At 41.9% G+C, this 21426-nt stretch overlaps 1 protein-coding gene across 1 annotated transcript in view; it reads left to right on the forward strand.

Moving 5' to 3' along the window:
• Positions 1 to 15837, forward strand: part of YTHDF3 (YTH N6-methyladenosine RNA binding protein 3) — a 185470-nt gene extending 169633 nt beyond the window's left edge. Inside the window, 1 exon segment of the mRNA XM_029591383.1 lies at positions 13392 to 15837. Within this exon segment, the coding sequence (XP_029447243.1) occupies positions 13392 to 13415 (24 nt within the window). The 3' untranslated portion in view covers positions 13416 to 15837.
• The last annotated feature ends 5589 nt before the right edge of the window (positions 15838 to 21426 follow it).

Raw genomic sequence — 21426 nt, forward strand, 5'->3', positions numbered from 1 at the left:
ATTTTCTAGCTTTTGTAAATCTTGCACAAATTTGATCCAGTACATACAGAGATTAAGGTTTGTTCTTTCCGATGGTGGCTGTCTTGATAACTATAAACCTAATGTTAGTGATATCATTGGATATTCTTTCAGTACAAAGATTTATGCATCAAATGTAACTATATCTACATGCTTGTCACAATTTATCACATTTAATTTTTCCTAAAGTATTCTGAACTGTATGAAATACATTGTTACACAAGTGAAGACCATGTGTATACAGAGGAAACAAAAAAGTCTTTGTGCAGTTGTGGTATTTTTTTCTATAGAATTTTAGTGGTCAAGATGTATTTAACTGCAGTGTGTGCTAATCTTTCAGACCTTTTTGTGAGGTCCGCCCTGAAAAAAATTTAATACAGGAAGATGCATAATAAAAATGACTGACCTGTATATTGGCTTATGTGTGACTTGGACATTAAGTAAATGGGTGTCAATTTTTATTTCTTCAGGTAGATGCATGTGAAAGGAGAAAATAAGGAATATACTCCATCTTTAACAAAAAGTGTAGGGAAGACTAGAACAGAATATTTCAAAGATTGTAAGCACTGCTAAGTATGTTTGCTAAATGCAATGTGGTTGTCATTTTATATAATGGATGTAGCCATTGGATTGATAGTAAAGAGGTTTTTTTGCCTCTAATACTCTAATGTATGTTGAATGGATAATAAGTGTCTCTTGCAAGGTTGCAGAATCATGAGGCTGACTTCATAAGTCAAACTAAATCAGAGCACCTATTCTTAACTCAGTAAAAACAAAAAATAGTTTATTTGTGCACGTAGGCATGTTTTTGTTTTTCTCTTTGAAATATGCATTTTTTAAGCCAAATTGAAATCATACTTGGTACTATTAGTTTTTAAAATAAATTTAAACTACTTATCACAAGTTCTTTAATTACTGGTTGCTAATAAATATAACATAACTATAACTTACGGACTGATGTAATAATCACCATTAAAACGTGCTGCAAAAATTAGTGCAGATTTTTATAACTATTACAATTTCTTTACTTTCAGTAAATAAAATGATATGCAGAGCACACATGGTACATTAGAAAAACTGCTCTAACAAATATAATACAAACAGTAAAGTAAAAATGTGCTAAGAGTAGTTGACTTAACTTTACTACTGTTTTTTTGAAACTTTAGATAGAAGTTTAGTAGCTTAAGTGTTACCTCAAATAACAACAAAAATCAGAGGTGCTCTGGAAAGTTACTTTAAACATTGCGAAATATAAATCATCTTGTTCCAGAAGTGCAATCAGTATTTTCCTCCTGCAGCATAGTGGCAAGACCTTTGTCTAGTCACTTCACAACTACTATCTTCAGCCTTTGAGGGTAGGATTTTTTTTTTTTTTTTAGATCTTTTTCTAAAATTTGAGTTTCTTTGGTTTGTGGAGAATGCCGACTGGAGGAGATTTTCTAAGTTCAGATAACTAAAACTTTCTTCTGTTTACTATGTTAATGATTTCTATTTTTAACTTATTTTTTCAGCTTTATAGATTGGAAAAAATTAAAGCATGCTTAGATGCCCAAGGCAAACCTTAACTGGAAAGGATTTTGGTGGTTTTGTTTACTGCCAAAAACCATGGCATTGCCACATGCAAAGGGGATTAATATAGAGTATTGTATTCAATTTATATTTAAGTATACAGAGGTATTTCTATAAGAATCAATTTCATTAAATGCATTTCTAGGAAAAAAATTGGGTGTATAATTGAACCCTAATTACCCTTCATGATAGGGGACTGGGTGTGAATTATAACTAAGGCTTCTGATTTTAGGTTTTAACTGATAAACAGGTAATAGTTCCGATGCCAAAAAGGTTTTTATTGGACAAACAATAAACACTACTTCTCTAGTACTCACCTTTTCTGTTGCCTGCCTTGGTACACCACTCTGTTTTTGTGCCTTTTCTATGCTGATGACTCAGCTGCGCAAACATATATGTACTTAATTGAATTGGAAAGGGTACCCAGCAATAATACCTGTGCCAGAAAATAACCAATACAGATTTTTTTTTTGTGTTCTCAAAGAACCACTAGCTAGAAAATAAATGCCAAAACAATTTATAATCACATAATAGAATCCCTAATTATAATCAACACCTTTTCTGTATCTTGGCACTCATCCTTGATGTCATATCAGGTGATGTGATAAGAATTTTGGACGCAGAGAAAGTTGTATAAATAACTTTTGGAAAATTGTTGAAAGTAGTAGTGAATCTTTCCCTTTTAAGGGAATTTGGATGAACACTACTCAACTTTTACTGTCTGGGCAACAGAACTGTTTGAAAACTGCCACAGAGGTGTTTGACATGTAAAACAGCCCTCATTGTAAGGGCGGGGAGGAGCTTCCAGAGGAGGCCCAGAGGTGGGTGAGAAGAGAGTAGGCCAGGTGGAACAGGAGAGTGCTTTCCCTCTCTTTAATGCTTGCTTGTTGCCACATCTACAGCTGACTGATTCATTAGCACATCTTGCAAGTGTTGCTTACCATGCTGGCACTTAATAGAAATGACGGCAGAAGAAGACCAAACGGCCCATCCAGTCTGCCCAGCAAGCTTCACATTTTTTTTCCCATACTTATCTGTTTCTCTTAGCTCTTTGGTTCTATTTTTTTTTTTTTTTTGCCCAGCAAGCTTCACATTTTTTTGGATCCACCCTGCGCCATGCGAGGAGGGGCCCCCCTTAACATGGCACTTGCCAGAGGGGAGTCCCCCCCCCACCACCACCTTACCTCCAGAGCCTCGCAGTGTCGAGGAGGTTCTCCCGGATGAGGGAAGTGGGGAGATGATGCACGCAACGTAGCGACGAGGGCACATCATCACGTGATGATGTCAGCCTCACGAGTATCGCGAGGCTGAGGCCACCAAAACCGCAGTGAGCTCCGAGCCAGGCCTCTTTTCAAATTGTTGAAGCCAGGTGGACAGTTCTCTCCCTCGCTCTCCTGTGCAAATGTTTAGACACACTTTTTAAAACATTTATTCTTTGTCTCAGAAAAGTCAAAGTTGCCACTTGTTTTGTTGTGGCCTTTAATTTCAGTTTAAAATAAAATGGTCTAGGTGCACATTTGCTCAAATTTTTCATCTTGTTTAATGTCTTTAATCATAATAGTAATGAGCAAGTATAAATTTCCTATGTACATATGGGACCAAAAGATTTTATATAGCCACCAGGTGGCTCACTAGTTATCTCTACTTTTTTGAATAGCACAGCACACATAAAGGGTTGAATTAGCACAAGTGTCAAAACTTCAACTCTAGCTACTGACATGTCTCATAATCATTTGTAATTGTTAGCTTAAAATACAAAATTAAAAATCTTACTCCACACTTGAATTGATCCAAAAGTTTGGCATAGTGGTTCTGATTCTTTTAAGACTTTTTGCGTTGAGTATATTATTTTGAAAACTTCTAGTCAGCCTTCCCAGTCTACAGGCTGTCCAAGACAGTATATAATACTGCTTATAAAATAAAAAAAAAGACACAACCATTATGAAGTAACATAAAACAGGAATTTAGATCATACCTTACTCTAAAACCAGTTTAGGATATTATTTCAATCCTACATTTTACCAGCAGTTTTAGGGGAATAGCCATGTTTCCACTTCCTTATGAAAGCTCAAATTTACATATGCATTGGGAAAGGAGGTTTATGGTTGGTTGAGAGTAAATAGAAACATTTATTTTAGTAGCAAGGAAGCTCATTTGGAGAGTGATGCTAAAAATGTAAAAAGAATTGTACGTGGCAAAAGAATCAGTAGAAAGTAAAAATTTCCATCTCATTTTTCTCCATTTCATTCAGTTGTTATCCAAAATAATTGGTTCCTGAAGACAAACATTGTAATACCAGAATGATAATGATAATGTAACACTCCTTTCTCACAGGACAAGCAGGATGGTAGTCCTCACATATGGGTGACATCACAGGATAGAGCCCAATCACAGAACACTTTTGTCAAAGTTTCCAGAACTTTGACTGGCCCCTACTGGGCATGTCCAGCATGGCACTAACCCTGCAGCCAGCAGGGTTCCCCCTTCAGTCTTCTTTTTTCCGCGCAGCAGTAGCCACACGGTTAAGGAGCTCTGCAGAGATTCCTGATAGGAATTTTCCTCATGGAATTACTAGAAATAAATTTATCCCACAGGTGTCCTTCTTTAACCTTTGCAAGCCGCGGTACTCCGGTAAGTTTTTTACCTGTTTTCCGTCGATTACCGTCGAGTTTGGCCCTCGCGGCCTACTGGCCGTTGACCTACCGCGGCTCAATATTTTCATGGCCATGGCGTCGGGGTTCCGTCTATGCCTGGACTGTAATCGCACCATGTCCATCACAGACCCCCACAAAGTCTGTGTAATGTGTCTCAGACGTGAGTACGATGTCGTGACCTGCACCAAATGTGCCCTAATGACACCAAAAGGTTGCAAGGCCAGAATGGAGAAGATGGAACTTCTCTTCCACGCTCAAACCCCGACTCCGTCCATTGCATCAATGTCATCAGAACCGGCACAGTCAACTTCACGCCAGTATCTACCACTGGCCGGTGACAGTCTGGCGTCGATGACATCTCGGCCTTCGACACCCTCTACTCCCCCTCAGGACCGAGGGGATCGTAGAGAGAAACATCACCATTGAAAGTCTCGGACCATCGAGGGAACGAAATCATCGACCTCGCCATTGACTGAGCCGCCATCGAAGAAACCCCGTCCAGAAAAGGCACCGACCTTTCCGGCGACCGGGTCACCGAGGCAACCCTCACCAGAAAGGGTATTGGGAGCTGCGACTCCGCTTTTAACTGTGGTCCCTCCAGCTATGCCTCTGCCTCCTTCTGTTCTGGAGCCGGGGCTGCTTGCTCCAGGTCTCCGAGAAGAACTGGACCAGATGGTTCAGGAGGCCATCGACAAGGCGATGCAATGATTCCAGGTTCCTCCGGCACAGACACTGGTACCGATTGTGGAACCGACCACTGATCTGATTTCCGGCAGCGTTAGCCACCGCTGCTCTCCAGGATGGAAGCGCTCATTGTCGCTTTTCCACCGATGGATCCCGGGTCACCGATGTCTCCGGTGCCTTCCCCGCTTACACTGTCATCGGGAAGAGAAACTGTTCCGCATCCCTCCATCGGGAGTTCTGCCTCAGCCATCGATGCCGATACATCCCTCGCTACCGGTCCAACCATCTGTGCCGATACGTCCGGCGCCACTGAGCCATCCATCGATGCCCTCGATGCCTGCGCCGGTGCCTCCAATTATTCCTTTGATTCCTTCGGAGCCTAGACCAGGACCTTCAGGTATCCCACTACCCCGTCCCCCTCTAGTTCCTAGAGGGGCAGGTGCTGATCCCTATAATACCTGGACTGATTATTCTTCACCAGACACAGATGATTTGCCTTCACCCCCTTCACACTCTGAAAGTAGAAAGTGTTCTCCTCCAGAGGACCTTTCCTTTATAAATTTTGTGAAGGAGATGTCTGAATTGGTTCCCTTCCAATTACAGACTGAACAGGACGATAGGCATCAAATGATGGAGTTGCTACAATTCCTGGATGCTCCCAAGGAAATAACTTACATCTCTATCCACCAGGTTCTTCTAGATCTCCTCAAAAAGAACTGGGAACATCCTGGCTCCATTGCTTTAGTCCACAGGAAAGCTGACACTGCCTATTTGGTGCAGTCAGCTCCGGGTTTTCAGAAACCTCAATTGGATCACCAATCTGTAGTGGTAGAATCTGCACAGAAAAGAGCAAGGAGATCAAAACCTCATACTTCTTTTCCCCCTGGCTAGGAACAGAAGTTTCTAGATGCCATTGGTCACAGTGTCTTCTAGGGATCAATGCTCATCTCCTGAATTGCCGCTTATCAATTCTATGACCCAATATAATAGGGTCATATTTAAGCAGATACAAGACTTGACAGACTCCCTACCTCAGCAATTTCAAGATCAGCTTCAAACCCTAGTAAGCAAGGGTTTTGAGGCAGGCAAGCATGAGATCAGATCATCTTATGATATCTTTGACACTGCTACTAGGTTATCTGTTGCTGCTATTTCGGCAAGAAGATGGGACTGGCTCAAGTCTTCCGACCTTCGCCCTGATGTACAAGACAGGTTATCAGACCTGCCCTGTGTAGGAGATAATCTGTTTGGCGAACGGATTCAACGGATGGTGGCAGAACTCAAGGACCATCATGAGACCCTAAGAGAGCTCTCTTTGATGCCTTCTGAGTACTCCTCGAAACAGTCCTTCCGCAAGGATTCTAAGAAGTCATTCTTCCACCCGAAGAAATCCTATCCGCCACCAGCTAGAACTCGTTCTACGAGATCGTTTCAAAAAGCCCAGTCTCGTCAGATACGAAAACAAAAACCACAAGCAGCCCCTCAACCAGGTCCTGCGTCCGGTTTTTTACGTCTGCATAGAGAGCAGCAGCTAGCTTCCATTGCCTCAGATACCTGTCAGAGGTCAATTGTGCCATTTCAACAACAGGTGGCACTCAATCACCTCGGACCAGTGGTCCTGGCAATCATCACTCAGGGTTATTATCTGAACTTCCTCCCCATTCCACCGGACGCCCCACCTCTACCGACGTGGAGAAATTCCGATCACTCCCTCCTCCTCCTCCAGTCCAAGGCAATAGAACCAGTACCCTGCTCTCAGCACGGACTAGGGTTCTAGTATCTGAGGCATCGTCCAATTCTGGACCTACGTGTCCTCAAGAACCTCCAGTGAGAGAAGTTCAAGATGGTAACCTTGTCTCGCTTCTTCCTCTTTTGCAAAGAGGAGACTGGCTCTGCTCTTGCGACCTCCAGGACGCATACACTCATATTGCGAGAACCCCATCTCATCGCAAATACCTGAGGTTCCTAGTAGGCCCCAAGCACTACCAGTACCGAGTGCTTCCCTTCGGCCTCGCATCTGCACCCCGAGTCTTCACAAAATGTCTCGTAGTGGTTGCAGCCTTCCTCAGAACCCAAGGTGTTCACGTCTACCCCTATCTAGACGATTGGTTAATCAGGGCCCCCACTCAGCAAGCTGCCCTGTCGTCGCTGCACCTTACCTTGCACGCTCTAATTTCACTAGAATTTCTGGTCAACTACGACAAATCCTACTTAGTCCCATCTCATACCTTATCGTTCATTGGAGCAGACTTGGACACCTTGCAGGCAAAGGCCTTTCTCCCTCAACAGCGAGCTCTCATACGCCAGCTGCAGTCTCAGCACTCCACGACTGCACGCCACTTTCTCATCCTCCTGGGACACATGGCGTCCTCAGACCAGGTCACATCAATGGCCCGCTTGACCATGGGTGTCATGCAGTGGACTCTAAGGTCACAATGGACTCAAAGCATTCAGCCCCTGTCGACCATTGTCCACATAACCGACTCACTCTGTCAGTCTCTTGCCTGGTGGACAAATCAGATCAATCTCCAAAGCTTGCCCTTTCAGGCTCCAGACCTGCAAACAACTCTCACCACTGATGCTTCCAACCTTGGATGGGGAGCCCACGTGGCAGATCTGCAGACACAAGGATCTTGGTCTCCAGAGGAAGCCAAACACCAAATAAATTTCCTGGAGCTTCGAGCAATCAGATATGCTCTCAGGGTCTTTCAGGATCGCCTCTCCAATCATGTCATCCTGATCCAGACGGACACCCAGGTGACTATGTGGTACATCAACAAGCAGGGAGGGATGGGCTCCTACCTTCTGTGTCAGGAAGCTGCACAGATATGGGCGGAAGCCCTCTCCCACTCGATGTACCTCGGGGCCACCTACTTGCCGGGAGTGGACAATGTGGTGGCAGACAAGTTGAGTCGCACCTTTCAACCACACAAGTGGTCTCTCAACCCCTCGGTAGCGAACTCCATCTTCCAACAATGGGGTTATCCTCAAATAGACCTCTTTGCGTCTCCTCAAAACCGCAAAATAGAGAACTTCTGCTCTCTCATTCGCAGCAAACACTCTCAGCCCAGAGACGCATTCTCCCTCTCGTGGACAACCGGTCTGCTCTATGCATTCCCTCCACTTCCTCTTCTCTCGAAGACTCTCATGAAGTTACGTCAGGCCCAGTGAGGTGATAGCACCTCACTGGCCACTCCAAGTGTGGTTTCCAATACTTCAGGATCTCTCCATCCGCAGGCCCATTCCTTTAGGAAAGGACCCGCTTCTGATCACTCAAAACGACGGGTGCCTGTGCCACCCCAATCTTCAAGCCTTGTCCCTGATGGCATGGATGTTGAAAGGTTAATCCTTCAGCCACTTAACCTTTCTGAACCAGTTTCCCGTGTCCTGATTGCTTCACGGAAGCCTTCCACGAGAAAATCTTACTCTTACAAATGGAACAGGTTTACATCATGGTGCTCTTCTCAGTCCCTTGACCCCTTTACCTGTTCAATCCCGAAGTTTCTGGACTATCTATGGCACTTGTCAGAGACAGGTCTAAAAACTTCTTCCATCAGAATGCATGTCGGTGCAGTAGCCGCCTTCCATAAATGTGTCGGGGATGTTCCTATATCAGTACAACCCCTTGTAACAAGTTTTCTGAAAGGCTTGCTTCACTTCAAGCCTCCTCTGTGTCCTCCAGCCCCTTCTTGGGACTTCAACCTGGTTTTGGGTCGGCTCATGAAACCACCATTCGAGCCTCTTTACTCCTGTGATCTTCACTATCTCACATGGAAAGTGATTTTCCTTCTGGCAATCGCTTCGGCTCGCAGAGTTAGTGAATTACAGGCTCTAGTTACCTATCCGCCTTACACTAAACTTCTGCAGGGCCGGGCGGTACTCCGCCCTCACCCTAAATTCTTACCTAAGGTAGTTTCGGATTTTCATCTAAATCAATCCATCATACTACCTACCTTATTTCCCAGGCCCCATTCCAATCCAGGAGAGCAGGCTCTGCGTACCCTTGACTGTAAACGGGCTCTAGCTTTCTAGCTAGACCGTATAGCTTCCCACAGGAAAAGCACTCAATTATTTGTCTATTTCCATTCCACCAAATTGGGGCAGTCTGTGGGTAAGCAGACTCTCTCCTCCTGGTTAGCGGACTGCATATCCTTTTGCTATCAGCAAGCAGGCATTCTACTTCAAGACCGTGTTAAGGCACTCTGTGAGGGCCATGGCATCTTCAGTAGCACACCTCCGATCGGTGCCGCTTCCTGACATTTGCAGGGCTGCCACCTGGAGTTCTCGCCATACTTTTACAGCCCACTATTGCTTGGACAAAGCCGGAAGACATTCCATCTTCGGCCAGTCTGTCTTCTGCAACCTATTTACAACGTGACGTACCAACACCCTTCCGCCTGCCCGGTGGGGTTCAGAATGCCCTCTACCAAATTCCACCCCAGTTGTTGTACCTGTGGGCACGTCTTTGGGTACATTTGGTGCATGTTCGGACATCCTCAGCTCGGTACTCACCCATATGTAAGGGCTACCATCCTGCTTGTCCTGTGAGAGAAAGCAAATGTTGCTTACCTGTAACAGGTGTTCTCACAGGATAGCAGGATGTTAGTCCTCACGAAACCCGCCTGCCGCCCCGCGGTGTTGGGTTCGTAACGTTTTCTTATTTTATTTTCGGCACTACCTGTAGCTATTTAACCAGATTGAAGGGGGACCCCTGCTGGCTGCAGGGTTAGTGCCATGCTGGGCATGCCCAGTAGGGGCCAGTCAAAGTTCTGGAAACTTTGACAAAAGTGTTCCGTGATTGGGCTCCATCCTGTGATGTCACCCATATCTTGCCTGTGAAGTCCTGACCACCACAACCTGTGGACCCAAACTAAGAGGGAGGTGTGGCAGTCAGGTAGAAAATCTAGCCATGTAGTGTATCAGCTGCTGCCTGTTAAGTCCTATCTTGTGCCTGCACAAGGGCTTACTAATATCTGCTCATGACAGATGCAGTGTATTATATCCTATATTACCATATTTTGGTGGTTCAAATTAGTCAGTTTGTAGCAAGAAGTCAGGCTTCTCAGAAGCATTGCAGCAGGTATTGAGATTCAAAGCTATGATATTTCATTTATTTATTTATCAAGTTTTATATACCGTCCGGTTTCACCATCACAACGGTTGACAATGTTTCAATGTTTAATAGTTTCTAAAAGGTTCTTGTGATTGTTAACATAGATATTGTAGGCTTTATAAACATATTTCGGATGTCAAAACTATACAGTTTCGGTTATGTGTTATATTACGTGCTTGCATTGGCTCCACATGTTTCCATAGGATCGGAGTAGGGAAGTGATGTTTGAGAGTCATTGGATGAGTTGGTAGGCTTTTTTTTTGAAAGTTTTTAAGTTATGCTGCGTTCTAAGTTCGGTTGGGAGGGTGTTCCAGAGTTTGGGGCTTCCTAGGGATATGGCTCTCTTCCGCGTTGAGGTGAGTTTTTTAGAACGAGCAGACCTTTATTAGCTGAGCAGAGGTTTCTGTTTGAGTAATATGGATAGTATTTTGTATTCTATCCTAAATTTTATTGGGAGCCAGTGTAGTGATATAAGTGTAGGAGTAATATGATCATGTTTTTTAGTTCCAGTGAGTATTCTTGCAGCTGTATTTTGGAGTGGTTGGATGGTGTTGAGAGGTAAGTTGAATAGCAGGGAGTTGTAGTAGTCCAGGTTGGAGAAGATGAGTAGTTGAAGGACTGTTCTGAAGTCGTTGCTTTTTAATGTTGCGTTTGAGTTATTTCATAGTTTTATTGATGCATGTGCATGGAGGAACATGCAAATGACTCATATAGATAGGAACTTGATGAGAAGCAATATGTAAATCTATTGGGAGCCTAAGTGCCTTGATATTTCATCATCCTGTACAACTCGGTGAATGCGATGTGATGACCTGGCAGTCACTTTCCTGCTTTGTTTGCGCAATTAGTGCAGTATATCATTAGTGTTTGGGATAATGTTCCCTACCCTCTAACCAATTTGTCAGACCTGTGAAAAAAATTAAATTATGCTGAAAATGTAAAACAAATTTACAATGACTAAATTAATTTCTCTTTCTACATTCAGTTAGGAGTATTTTTAGATTCATTAAGGGTATAAAAAATCCTGGGCCCTTGGGAGGAAGAAATCCAAGGAGAGCTGCACTAGGCCAGAGCTGCCCTTGTCATCAGGTCAAATAAAGGTGGAGAGTCAAGAGGAGGGAGAGAGGCTAGTAAAAAGAAGCAGGAGAGAAATGAAGGAAAAGTGGCTGGAAGGAGAGAGAAGAGGCAAGAAAAGAGGAAAGCATAGAACATCAAAAGGTAAAAAGTTTAAAAAATGAGCGAAATAAGCAAGGATCAAGTAGCTGTACTGATCGTAAAGAAAACTGGATTCTGCAGATTGATATCTCTCACAGAAATAACCTGAAACATATCAAAAAATGCTATACAGGAGCTTTCATGCCACATCTGAATAAATAATTCACATGGTTTCATACACTCAAACATTTTTGTATAAGTATGTTGGTCCAATGAAAGGTATCACAACATGCAAAAATTCTGTAGCATAGTTCCAAAGTTACATCTAAAATAGGAAAAAAGTCTTTAAGAACTAGCAAATTCAAGTCCAGGTCCCATGGCAAGTCGAGTCTATTCCCATACTGCTATCCCAGGACTGAGCTCCTCAGGACCCATTCCCTGTCCTCAACAGTGAGGACGAGAGAGAACCCTATGACTCCCGGGGGAGAGACTCCTCAGGTGTTTCGTATCCCGATGCCTCCCCTCCAACCTGTCTCTTCCCGATGGCAGAAGAAATTCTTCCCCGGAAGGCCTCTTCTTTGCAGGCTTTGTTAGGTTGATAGCTGAGGCTATCCTATTTAATTTTCAGATGGAGGAGGATATCTGGCACAAGATTCTGGATATTCTCCAGTACTTGGGAGCCTCCTAAGGAGATCATGGCAGTCCCGGTGCACGAGATCCTTATGGAGTTGCTGAAGAGGATGTGAGAAAATGCCCTTTTAGTGCCTCCCATGAATAGGCAGGCAGGCACAATATATCTTGTCCGGAAGGCTCCCAGATTCCAGCAAGTGTCAACTGTTATGTCAATCGCTCGTGATAAAATCTGCTCAAGAATGCCAAACTACTCAAACCCATTCCTCTGTGACCCCAAGAAAGGATCAGACCATGGGTGCCCTTGAGAGAAAAGGGTACTATACTTATCGCTTCCATAATGGCCTACCATCTCTTCATGGGCCAGTATATGCAGGGCATCCTGAAGCAGATGCAGAACATGGCTGAACAGCTGTCTCAACAGCAGCAGGACACCCTCCAGTCACTGTTGCACAAGGGTCTAGAGGATGGAAAACACAGGGTCTGCTCGACCTATGATGACTTTGAGGTGTCATAGAGGGTCTCTGCTGCAGGGATTGGTGCCAGCAGACTTGGCTGGCTGCGGACCTCTGATCTCCATCAGGAGTTGCAGCAATGAAGTGCTGACGTACCATGCCCAGGAGAGAATCTCTTTGGAGATAAGGTGAAGGACACAGTTGCCCAAATTTGTGACCACCGTGTAACATTCTAGTAGCTCAGCAATACTATTCAAGAACTTTTCTCATCCAGGAGGCTACAAGTTCTGGCCCCAGGTAGTTTTGGGTTTTGTTTTTTGTCTCGCCCTCTCTCCCCCCCCCCCCCTTCAGAGGAGATACTGTACTCCGCCACCTCGGCCCCACTTTGCCCTTGTCCACATTAGATTTCATTTTCTATTTGCATGCCCTGTCTCCCAATTTTGCAAGGTCCTCTTGCAATCTCTCTCAATCCTCTTGTAATCTAACAACTTTGAATAATTTTGTCTCATCGGCAAATTTGAATATCTCACTCATTGCCATTTCCAGGTCGTTTATAAATATATTAAAAAGCAATGGTCCCAGAACTGATCCCTGGGGCACAATGTATGCTATTCTGTTATTACTTTTATACTGCCTTATGCCCCACAAAGGGACCTGAAGTGGTTTGTATCATGTGAGAGTAGCTATGTGATTGCTTTATTTGGAGAGAGAGAGAGACACTGCTGCTGAGGTCAGTGGTAGAAAATATTGATTCCAGGGAGAAAATACTGAGTAATTATATTGCTGGATGGCTGAAGTTGCATTTTTCCATTAGATTGGCAGTTTGATTTATGATACAGTATGTAAACGGCAAAGGAAGTCTTGTGTTATTACGTCAGCTACTACTTGGGTCTTTTGACTGTCTGGAATGAAAATGGTCTGTTAGCTTGTTTTGCTTCAATGTTTCTGTGTACAGATGTTTAGGTATAAATATATATATTTCACCAACTTTATATTTTCTTGACAATTTTAGAAATAATACATAGATGACTTGTTAGCATTGTTAATGCAAGACCAGTAAAACCGTACTCTGAAATTTCTCTCCTAATCATTGTTTTTCTCTCATTTTTGCAGGAGAAAAATAGAAGCAAACAGTAATCAAATGGAAATGTCCTGCTAGAATTACAACACTAATGATGTAGACTCTGGAAATGCCTAATACGTTGAAAACGACGTTATTAAAGCTTTTTTTTCTGCTTAAGGTGACATCTTTGAAGACTTTAACACAAAAATGGACTTTTCTTGTAACGGTTCTCATCCGTGCATCTGAATCTCACCAAACACACTTGAGAACTGTAACTTTGTCAAGCACTTTTTTGTCCTGAAGCTTTTACCAGTGTCTGCTGTCTTTTGTAATTATGCATCCTAGCTACGGCACAGGAGACGGAACGAATGCAAGGATTCATTAACTCTGAGTTTATTAAATACTAACAATTAACCATTAGAAACATGGTGCAATGATGACTTACATTGCTTTCAATCTTAGATTTTTTTTCTTTGTGTTGTGCTTTTTGTTTTGTTTTTTTTTATTTTTGGCAATTTAATTTTAGCAATTTAGTAGATTGAAATGAACATACCAAATCATGCCATACTTAGTCCTGGATTAAAAAGTTAAGTCTAAATGTTCATGTAAGATTTTATTGTAGTAAACTTACTATGGGAATCCACCTACAATTGCAGCTTAGCCATATGAAGAGCAACATAATATTCCCCCAGATTGCATATGGATAATAACATTTCTCTCCTTTCAAACTGGTTGGTTAAAAAGCTACTAATTTACAGCTTGGTGAGCCTTACCAATTCCATGCACATTACTTTATATTTTTTTCTGTAATCTGAATACTGAAAAATGTGTTTCGCTGAGGAATCGTTTTATTACTACTCAATGAATATGTGTTTTGAGTAAATGTACCTCAGTCTAATACAGACATTTTAGGACCTTTTTAACGACATTTAAAATAATCCTCAGTTCCTACTTCTGGGTGTTTGCAACCTGACAGATTGCTATCATGAAAAGTGAAAATGTACTCCTCTGGGCTATTCACTAGCTAAATAAACATATTTCTTGTTTAGCAAGCCTATACGCCACGTTTCACAGCTTCTTTTCTCCAGTTTTGTTTGGATTAAAACTCCTACCCTATTTTGTGACCTGATCCATTGCTAAATGTCTTTATAAATGTAATGTATTCTGATTGATCACAATTATAAACTTAAGTATTTGAGGCAGCATTCGTGTTTGGATATTCCTATTCTAAACGTAAGCAAGTTACTCTTCGTAAGTTATTTCTGTACAGTTGAGCAGTCAGGAAAAGAAGTTTTGTTTATTGAAGGAGAAATTTGTACAATCAAAAATGTCAACTAGCTGTATTAACTCATTTGACAGCTTAATATGCTGAACATTCTGTGCTAGCTCCCGGGATATCTTTCTCTCTCTTTAGAAAAGCAGTGAAGGAGATATGTGAAAGCTTAAAATAGATCCAGAATGTTGTAATGTACTTGCAGCCTTCAAATACTTTTGGGAAAAAAAAATGTTCACATCTTGTTTGGTAATTACTCAATTGTAACAACCTTTGGTGGTCACATGTGTTATTGGTGCTGAGATTAGGGCTGCAGGTTTTTAGGTGTTTTTATTTTTTTTGAGGGGGGGGGTGGTGAGCAGCTTTTTTTATTCTTGTGTGATTTTTTTTAAATTAGTTATATGAAATCCAGCAAGTATTTCATATTTTTCTCTGAAAACATGCATGACCTGTTTTAATACTACCTATCTTTGTATTCATGGGCTTTTGATTTTATCTGGGAATTAACATCTATTTTAATGGTTTACAGTATGATAGAAAATGAGTATAGATTGTTTTTATAATTTTGGGGGGTTATTCTGGCTTCTAATTTAGAGTACAGGTTTTTTACCCCTGTTTTGATAGACTTGTACAACTATCGAGAAGAGCTATGATAAATTTATCCTGGAAGTGCCTGTCAGTGATACGGTGTACTACAAGAAACACATCTAATTAGCATATATAGAGATTTTGATATTGGTGTTACCAGCTGGACTGCATTTTTTAAAATTATATTTAGTGTTCATCATTTAAAGGCATGTTACCTGATATTGGTTTCCCTTATAATCTGTTTTAGAATCCATAAACTATAAAACAATTCTGAAAACTCAGGAATTTTTGAGTGAAGATCTGCAAAAATAGAAATCGAGGGGGCTTACTTATTTACATGTCTAAAGCAAAGACCTTATGCTTTGTAATAGTGGTTTATTCCTATCATTGATAAATCAGTGGGAAAAAGTTACTGTTACAAAGAAACAGGATGATTTCAAACTTTCGTTCCACTTATGACTATATATATCTTAAGTTTTGGTGGAAGAGTTATGAAATCTGTGTTAAGTTCAATTGGATGTAATCTCTGGTATGTGTGTTTGATTTTAGTAAAAAAAAAAAAAAAAATTCTTCTACAAGAACTTTCAATTGTAAGGCAGGGTTACTACTTAAGAGTGCCTGAGTGACATGATTTTTCTTCTAATAAGTCTCTATTTGAAATGGATTCCGATACACTACTACCCTCCCTTATTAATATGAACTAAAGTTTTCTGCTTGACCCAAGTGACAGAACTGAGCAAACAACTTTTTTTTTTATTCCTTTTGTCGTGTGCATAACATCTGTTTGTGTAGGAGAGCCAGTTGTATTACACTGTGAACTCATTGCTGCTTGTTGGGGGTTATTTATAGCTCATGATGAGATAACTGCTCTCATACATATTTTGCCATTTATAATAAGGGAGCTATCCGTATGTAGCGCCTTATAGTGATGTACTATTTCTTCATATTTGTAAGTGTTTGGGAGCGCATGAAAAGGAGAAAAACATCCTTTAAAGAAGGGTATCCTAGACAACCTCTGCAAAGTAGTATCTCCAAGTCTGCAGAGTTTATAAAGGGCAGAATCAGTTGTGCTACAGCAGACTGGAGCACACATTTATGTTTCAACTGATGTGCACTCCCACTAAAACATTGCAGTGTTCCTGCTTAGTTTTGATAGTATACTTAACTGTTCACAGTTAATCATTCTTTTTACATAAGGGAATACATCTCCTATTCTTTTTATTTTTAATGTAATTTTCATTTTATTTTTGTTACCAGCTAGCCTTGTTTCCTGAAGTAATGTTTAGAGCAGGGGGTCGGTAGCTCAGGTCCTGGGGCATGTTTGCAATGAATATGCATGATATATTTGCATACAATAGAAGCAATGCATGCAAATATACTTCATGCATATTCATTATGCTATCCTAAAAACTAGACCTGGTTCTGGCATTCCAGGACCGACATTGCCTACCCCTGATTCAAAGAAATGGAGAAAACCTTTGTTTCCCTAATTAGTTGGGTTTTTTTTATCTGTCTTTAAAGAATGATTATACAGTAAATTTTCCCCCAGAAATATTTTTTTTGTATTCTAGATTATGCCTTGTAAAACTTCTTTTGTCAAGGGAAATAGATGAAACTGTTTGCCTTCCCGCATCACAAAAGTTTGAGGCAATTCAGAATCGGCTGGTGGTGTGGTTTAACATGAATAACAAAGATAGTTGATTTTCTGAGGCTTTCTCTTACAAACACAGACCTTGCTATTGGTGCTTTGCTTCCCTGTGAGTCTTTCAATAAAATTTTAATGTTGCAGACGTTTGCGCTTTGATTTTAAGTTATCTGTTTAATACATGCAACAGTTTATTTTATACTCCTGATAGAATAATGCTTAGTACAATATAGTGATCAATCATATTAGGACAAGAACAGCATGGGCTCCCATGTAAGAAGCATCATTGACCTGTAACCACCCATCCAAAGCTAAGGGAAAATGCTGTGGACCCTTAGCACTGCCCTGTTGCTGGACAAGAACATTCTCTGTTATTGGTCAAGTGAATAAAATTATAATGTAAAGATTTAAGAATTTGTGGTCTAGTCCAGTCATTTGATAGCAGCATTTTTAGGTAGAATTTAGGATGCATGCATAGAAACAGAATCATGACAGCAGAAAAAGGCAGTCTGCCCATCTGTCTATTTTAGCATACAGAGTTCTGAAAGGACCCAGTGACTGTGGCCTCCTGTTCAAACTTTTTCTATGAAGACTGAATTAGAGGAAGTAGATTTAGGTCATTTTTGGGCAGAGGCAACCTTTTGGCCACAAGTGAAGGCCACCTGTGCCTCAGATTCCACCCCCCTTTTATTAATGGCATTGAACAAGATTGGAACAACTTCCAGCTTATCAGAGCCAAGCCTGGAAAAGGAAAATATGCCATTTTTTCATTTTAGTAGAATCTAATCCTTAACGGCAGAAATATGCATGCAGTACACTTACAGGTGCGTATTACAACAGCTTTTCTGTTTAGGACCACTGTGGTATGTTCTGAAGAGTACAATGGAGAAAAATAAACCTACAGTACCTGAATGTAATCGGCTTTGAAGTACTGTAAAAAGCGGAATATAAAAATCTAAATACATAAAAATAAACATAAATAGTAAGTCTTGCCTCCAGTTCTCCACCACAAAAAAAAAAATCCTGTTTAAAAATCGCTACTCTTCATCCAGTCAGACCACACCAGTGGGTTAGGCATACTAACCAACACATGGAGCCAGAGGTCAACAGGCTCACTGATATCAGTCCTATGCCTCCACATTGACACCAGCCTGCAAAGTATTCTGTCTTCAATAGATGGTAGGCAAGCATCCTGTGCTAGGAGTTAAGTCCTACTGACTGAGCAGGAAAATATTTTTGGTGGGCAGCTTTTGAGGTATAAAAAATAGTTCTCGCATCCTCAATCGAGTTTGGCCCTGGGTACAGAGGAATTTCGCATTGGTAGCTCCTGTGACGACAGCATAAGGCTCTTTCCCAGTTAAATACAGCTGGATGTGCCAGGGGACTACTGCTAGAGGTACTTGGTTCTCTCTTCTCCCCCCCCCCCCCCCCAATCCCCACCCCAGTTTGCTCTCCCCTCCTTTGCTGCTTATTTAAAAAAAAAAAAAAAAAAGTCTGTGAGGGAGCAAAGAGACATTGCAGTATGCCAGTAAGGCTATTTGAAAAAAATGGAATGGGGAAATTGCTTCAGTTGCCCCTTAAGTGTGGCACTGCGACAGTCAGTAGCAGGGAAACTGGTTGGCGACAGGCTCGGGTGAGTATTCTTGGCTCTGGCGATTAACTCTCACTGTGAGGGTGTTAGAGGAAGCATGGCTGCCTCTAACGACCTCACAGGAGGCAAGCCTGTGTTGTACATTGCCATTGCAGCTCAGAGCAAATTCTTCTGAGGGCAGGGTCTGGTAATTTGTGCTGCATTTGCATGGAACAGCAGAATCAAATGAACTCCTTGGCTTTAAGGGGTTTTGAGGTGCTCTGTTGCAGGCACTTCAGCGGGGCTGCTTACACAGAAAGTTCCCGCTGTGGAGAACAGTGACCCAGGGGGAATGGCAGCCATCTTAGGACCATATGCATTGCATTGTTAGGGCCCCTCTACTCTGTCCTGCAGAGTGGGAAACCTGCAGGTTGGCTGTTGGACAGAAATTTAATGGTCTTATCTCCAACTTCTTCTTCCCTGATCCTGGACATGGGCTTCCTTTTTTAAGGACATGAGAGCCTTTCTGTGAGGCAGAGTCCAGTCTAGAAGGTTGCAGCAATATTTTGTCCTTCTGCCAGTTTTAGTTGGTAAAAAGACATCTGAGCAATTCTTTCCTGGAATCTGCTCCTCTCCCATTTGTTGGTCTGGGGCTGCTGTTTTTGTTGAGCTAAGGTTCCTGGCATAGCTGGCTGTTTGTAGAGGCCTCCTCCATGCTATGGCATCAGTTCCTAAGTGTTCTTAAAGGATTCTTTAGCAGACATTTGTTATAGGGAGGTGTCCCTAACTTTGTTCCAGGTATTACTTGCCAAATAGGGCCAGAGTGGCGAAGAGAATGGTACATGGATGCTAGGAGGAGGCTATTTCTGGGTCCATGGTTTCCTAGATAGACTTAAAGGCCCAAAGAACACACACATGTAGAAGGACCTAAAGAACAGAAGGAAAAGGGAAATTGGAACTCTGTGCTCTGCTTAGCTGTTATTCCTGGAGTTTTGTGGGAGACTATGCTCCCAGGTCCCACTCCAGCATTTATAAGAACTCAGCAAAAGATCAATATTTTCTAAGACACATCCCCCACTGGCTGCCCAGGGGAGGTTGTCCTAAGAACATCAGTGGCCTAGAAGGGGAGCATTTCTTGCAGAGGGGCCTCTGTCCTGATAGTGTCCATGCAAATGTGATTCTGAGCATAGTAAATCCACCGCTAAATCACAGAGGATCTGGGAGTCTTGTAAGGGAGTTTCCAGTAACTATGGTTGGGGTAGTCCACATTTTGGCAATACTGCGTCCTTAGAAATCTTAGCTAATGGCAGCATGATTTCTAGGAAGGATGGTTTTAGGTTCCAGTGTCTATACTGTGATCAGAATTCCCCCTATAGCCAAGAAGGCTGGTGGTTATGTAAACTTCTTGCAGTGGAAGAATTTCATGTTTAAAAAAAAAAAAAGGGGGGGGGGGGGAGCAGCTCCTGAGGTGGCAGACTAAGGGTGCAAAGGGCTCAGAAGTTGTGTTGCCAGATCAAAGCATTGAAAGTAATCAGGAATCAGATGGTCTGGTCCTTCTTCCAGACACTTGGAGCCATGGTGATAGCCTTGGATCTTGTACTGTTGTCAAGGGTGCACAGGCGTCCTCTTCAAAGGTTTTGCTTCCACTTGGTATCTCCAGTCCCAAGATTATTCCGTGAGACTGCCATTTCCAAGACAGAGCATGCATTAATGACTAAACTGCTAGTTTCTGAAATAGGAAGAACATGCCATACTGGGTCAGACCAAGGGTCCATCAAGCCCAGCATCCTGTTTCCAACAGTGGCCAATCCAGGCCATAAGAACCTGGCAAGTATCCAAAAACTAAGTCTATTCCACACTACTGTTAGTAATAGTGGCTATTTTTTAAGTCAACTTAAAAGCGGGTAATAGGTTTCTCCTCCAAAAACGTATCCAATCCTTTTTTAAACACAGCTACACTAATTGCACTAACCACATCCTCTGGCAACAAATTCCAGAGTTTAATTGTGCATTGAGTGAAAAAGAACTTTCTCAGATTAGTTTTAAATGTGCCACATGCTAACTTCATGGAGTGCCCCCTAGTCTTTCTATTATCTGAAAGAGTAAATACCTGATTCACATTAACCCGTTCTAGACCTCTCATGATTTTAAACACCTCTATCATATGCCCTCTCAGCCGTCTTCTCCAAGCTGAAAAGTCCTAATTTCTTTAGTCTTTCCTCATAGGGGAGCTGTTCCATTCCCTTTATCATTTTGGTCGCCCTTCACTTTACCTTCTCCATCGCAACTATCTTTTTTTGAGATGCGGTGACCAGAATTGTACACAGTATTCAAGGTGCAGTCTCACCATGGAATGAACAGAGGCATTGACATTTTCTGTTTTATTCACCATTCCCTTTCTAATTCCCAACATTGTTTGCTTTTTTAATTGCCGCAGCACACTGAACAGATGATTTCAATGTGTTATTCCACTATGGCGCCTAGATCTTTCTTGGGAGGTAGCTCCTAATATGGAACCTAACATTGTGTAACTATAGCATGGGTTATTTTTCCCTATATGCATCACCTTGCACTTATCCACATTAAATTTCATCTGCCATTTGGATGCCCAATTTTCCAGTCTCAGAAGGTCTTCCTGCAATTTATCACAATCTGCTTGTGATTTAACTACTCTGAACAATTTTGTATCATCTGCAAATTTGATTACCTCACTTGTCGTATTTCTTTCCAGATCCATTATAAATATATGAAAAAGTATGGGTCCAATACAGATCTGAGGCACTCCACTGCCCACTCCCTTCCACTGAGAAAATTGTCCATTTAATCCTACTCTCTGCTTCTTGTCTTTTAGCCAGTTTGTAATCCACGAAAGGACATCGCCACCTATCCCATGACTTTTTACTTTTCCTAGAAGCCTCTCATGAGGAATTTTGTCAGACGCCTTCTGAAAATCCAAATATACTATATCTACTGGTTCACCTTTATCTACATGTTTATTAACTCCTTCAA

Source organism: Rhinatrema bivittatum, chromosome 2, assembly GCF_901001135.1.
Source record: "Rhinatrema bivittatum chromosome 2, aRhiBiv1.1, whole genome shotgun sequence".
NCBI classification, from domain to species: domain Eukaryota; kingdom Metazoa; phylum Chordata; class Amphibia; order Gymnophiona; family Rhinatrematidae; genus Rhinatrema; species Rhinatrema bivittatum.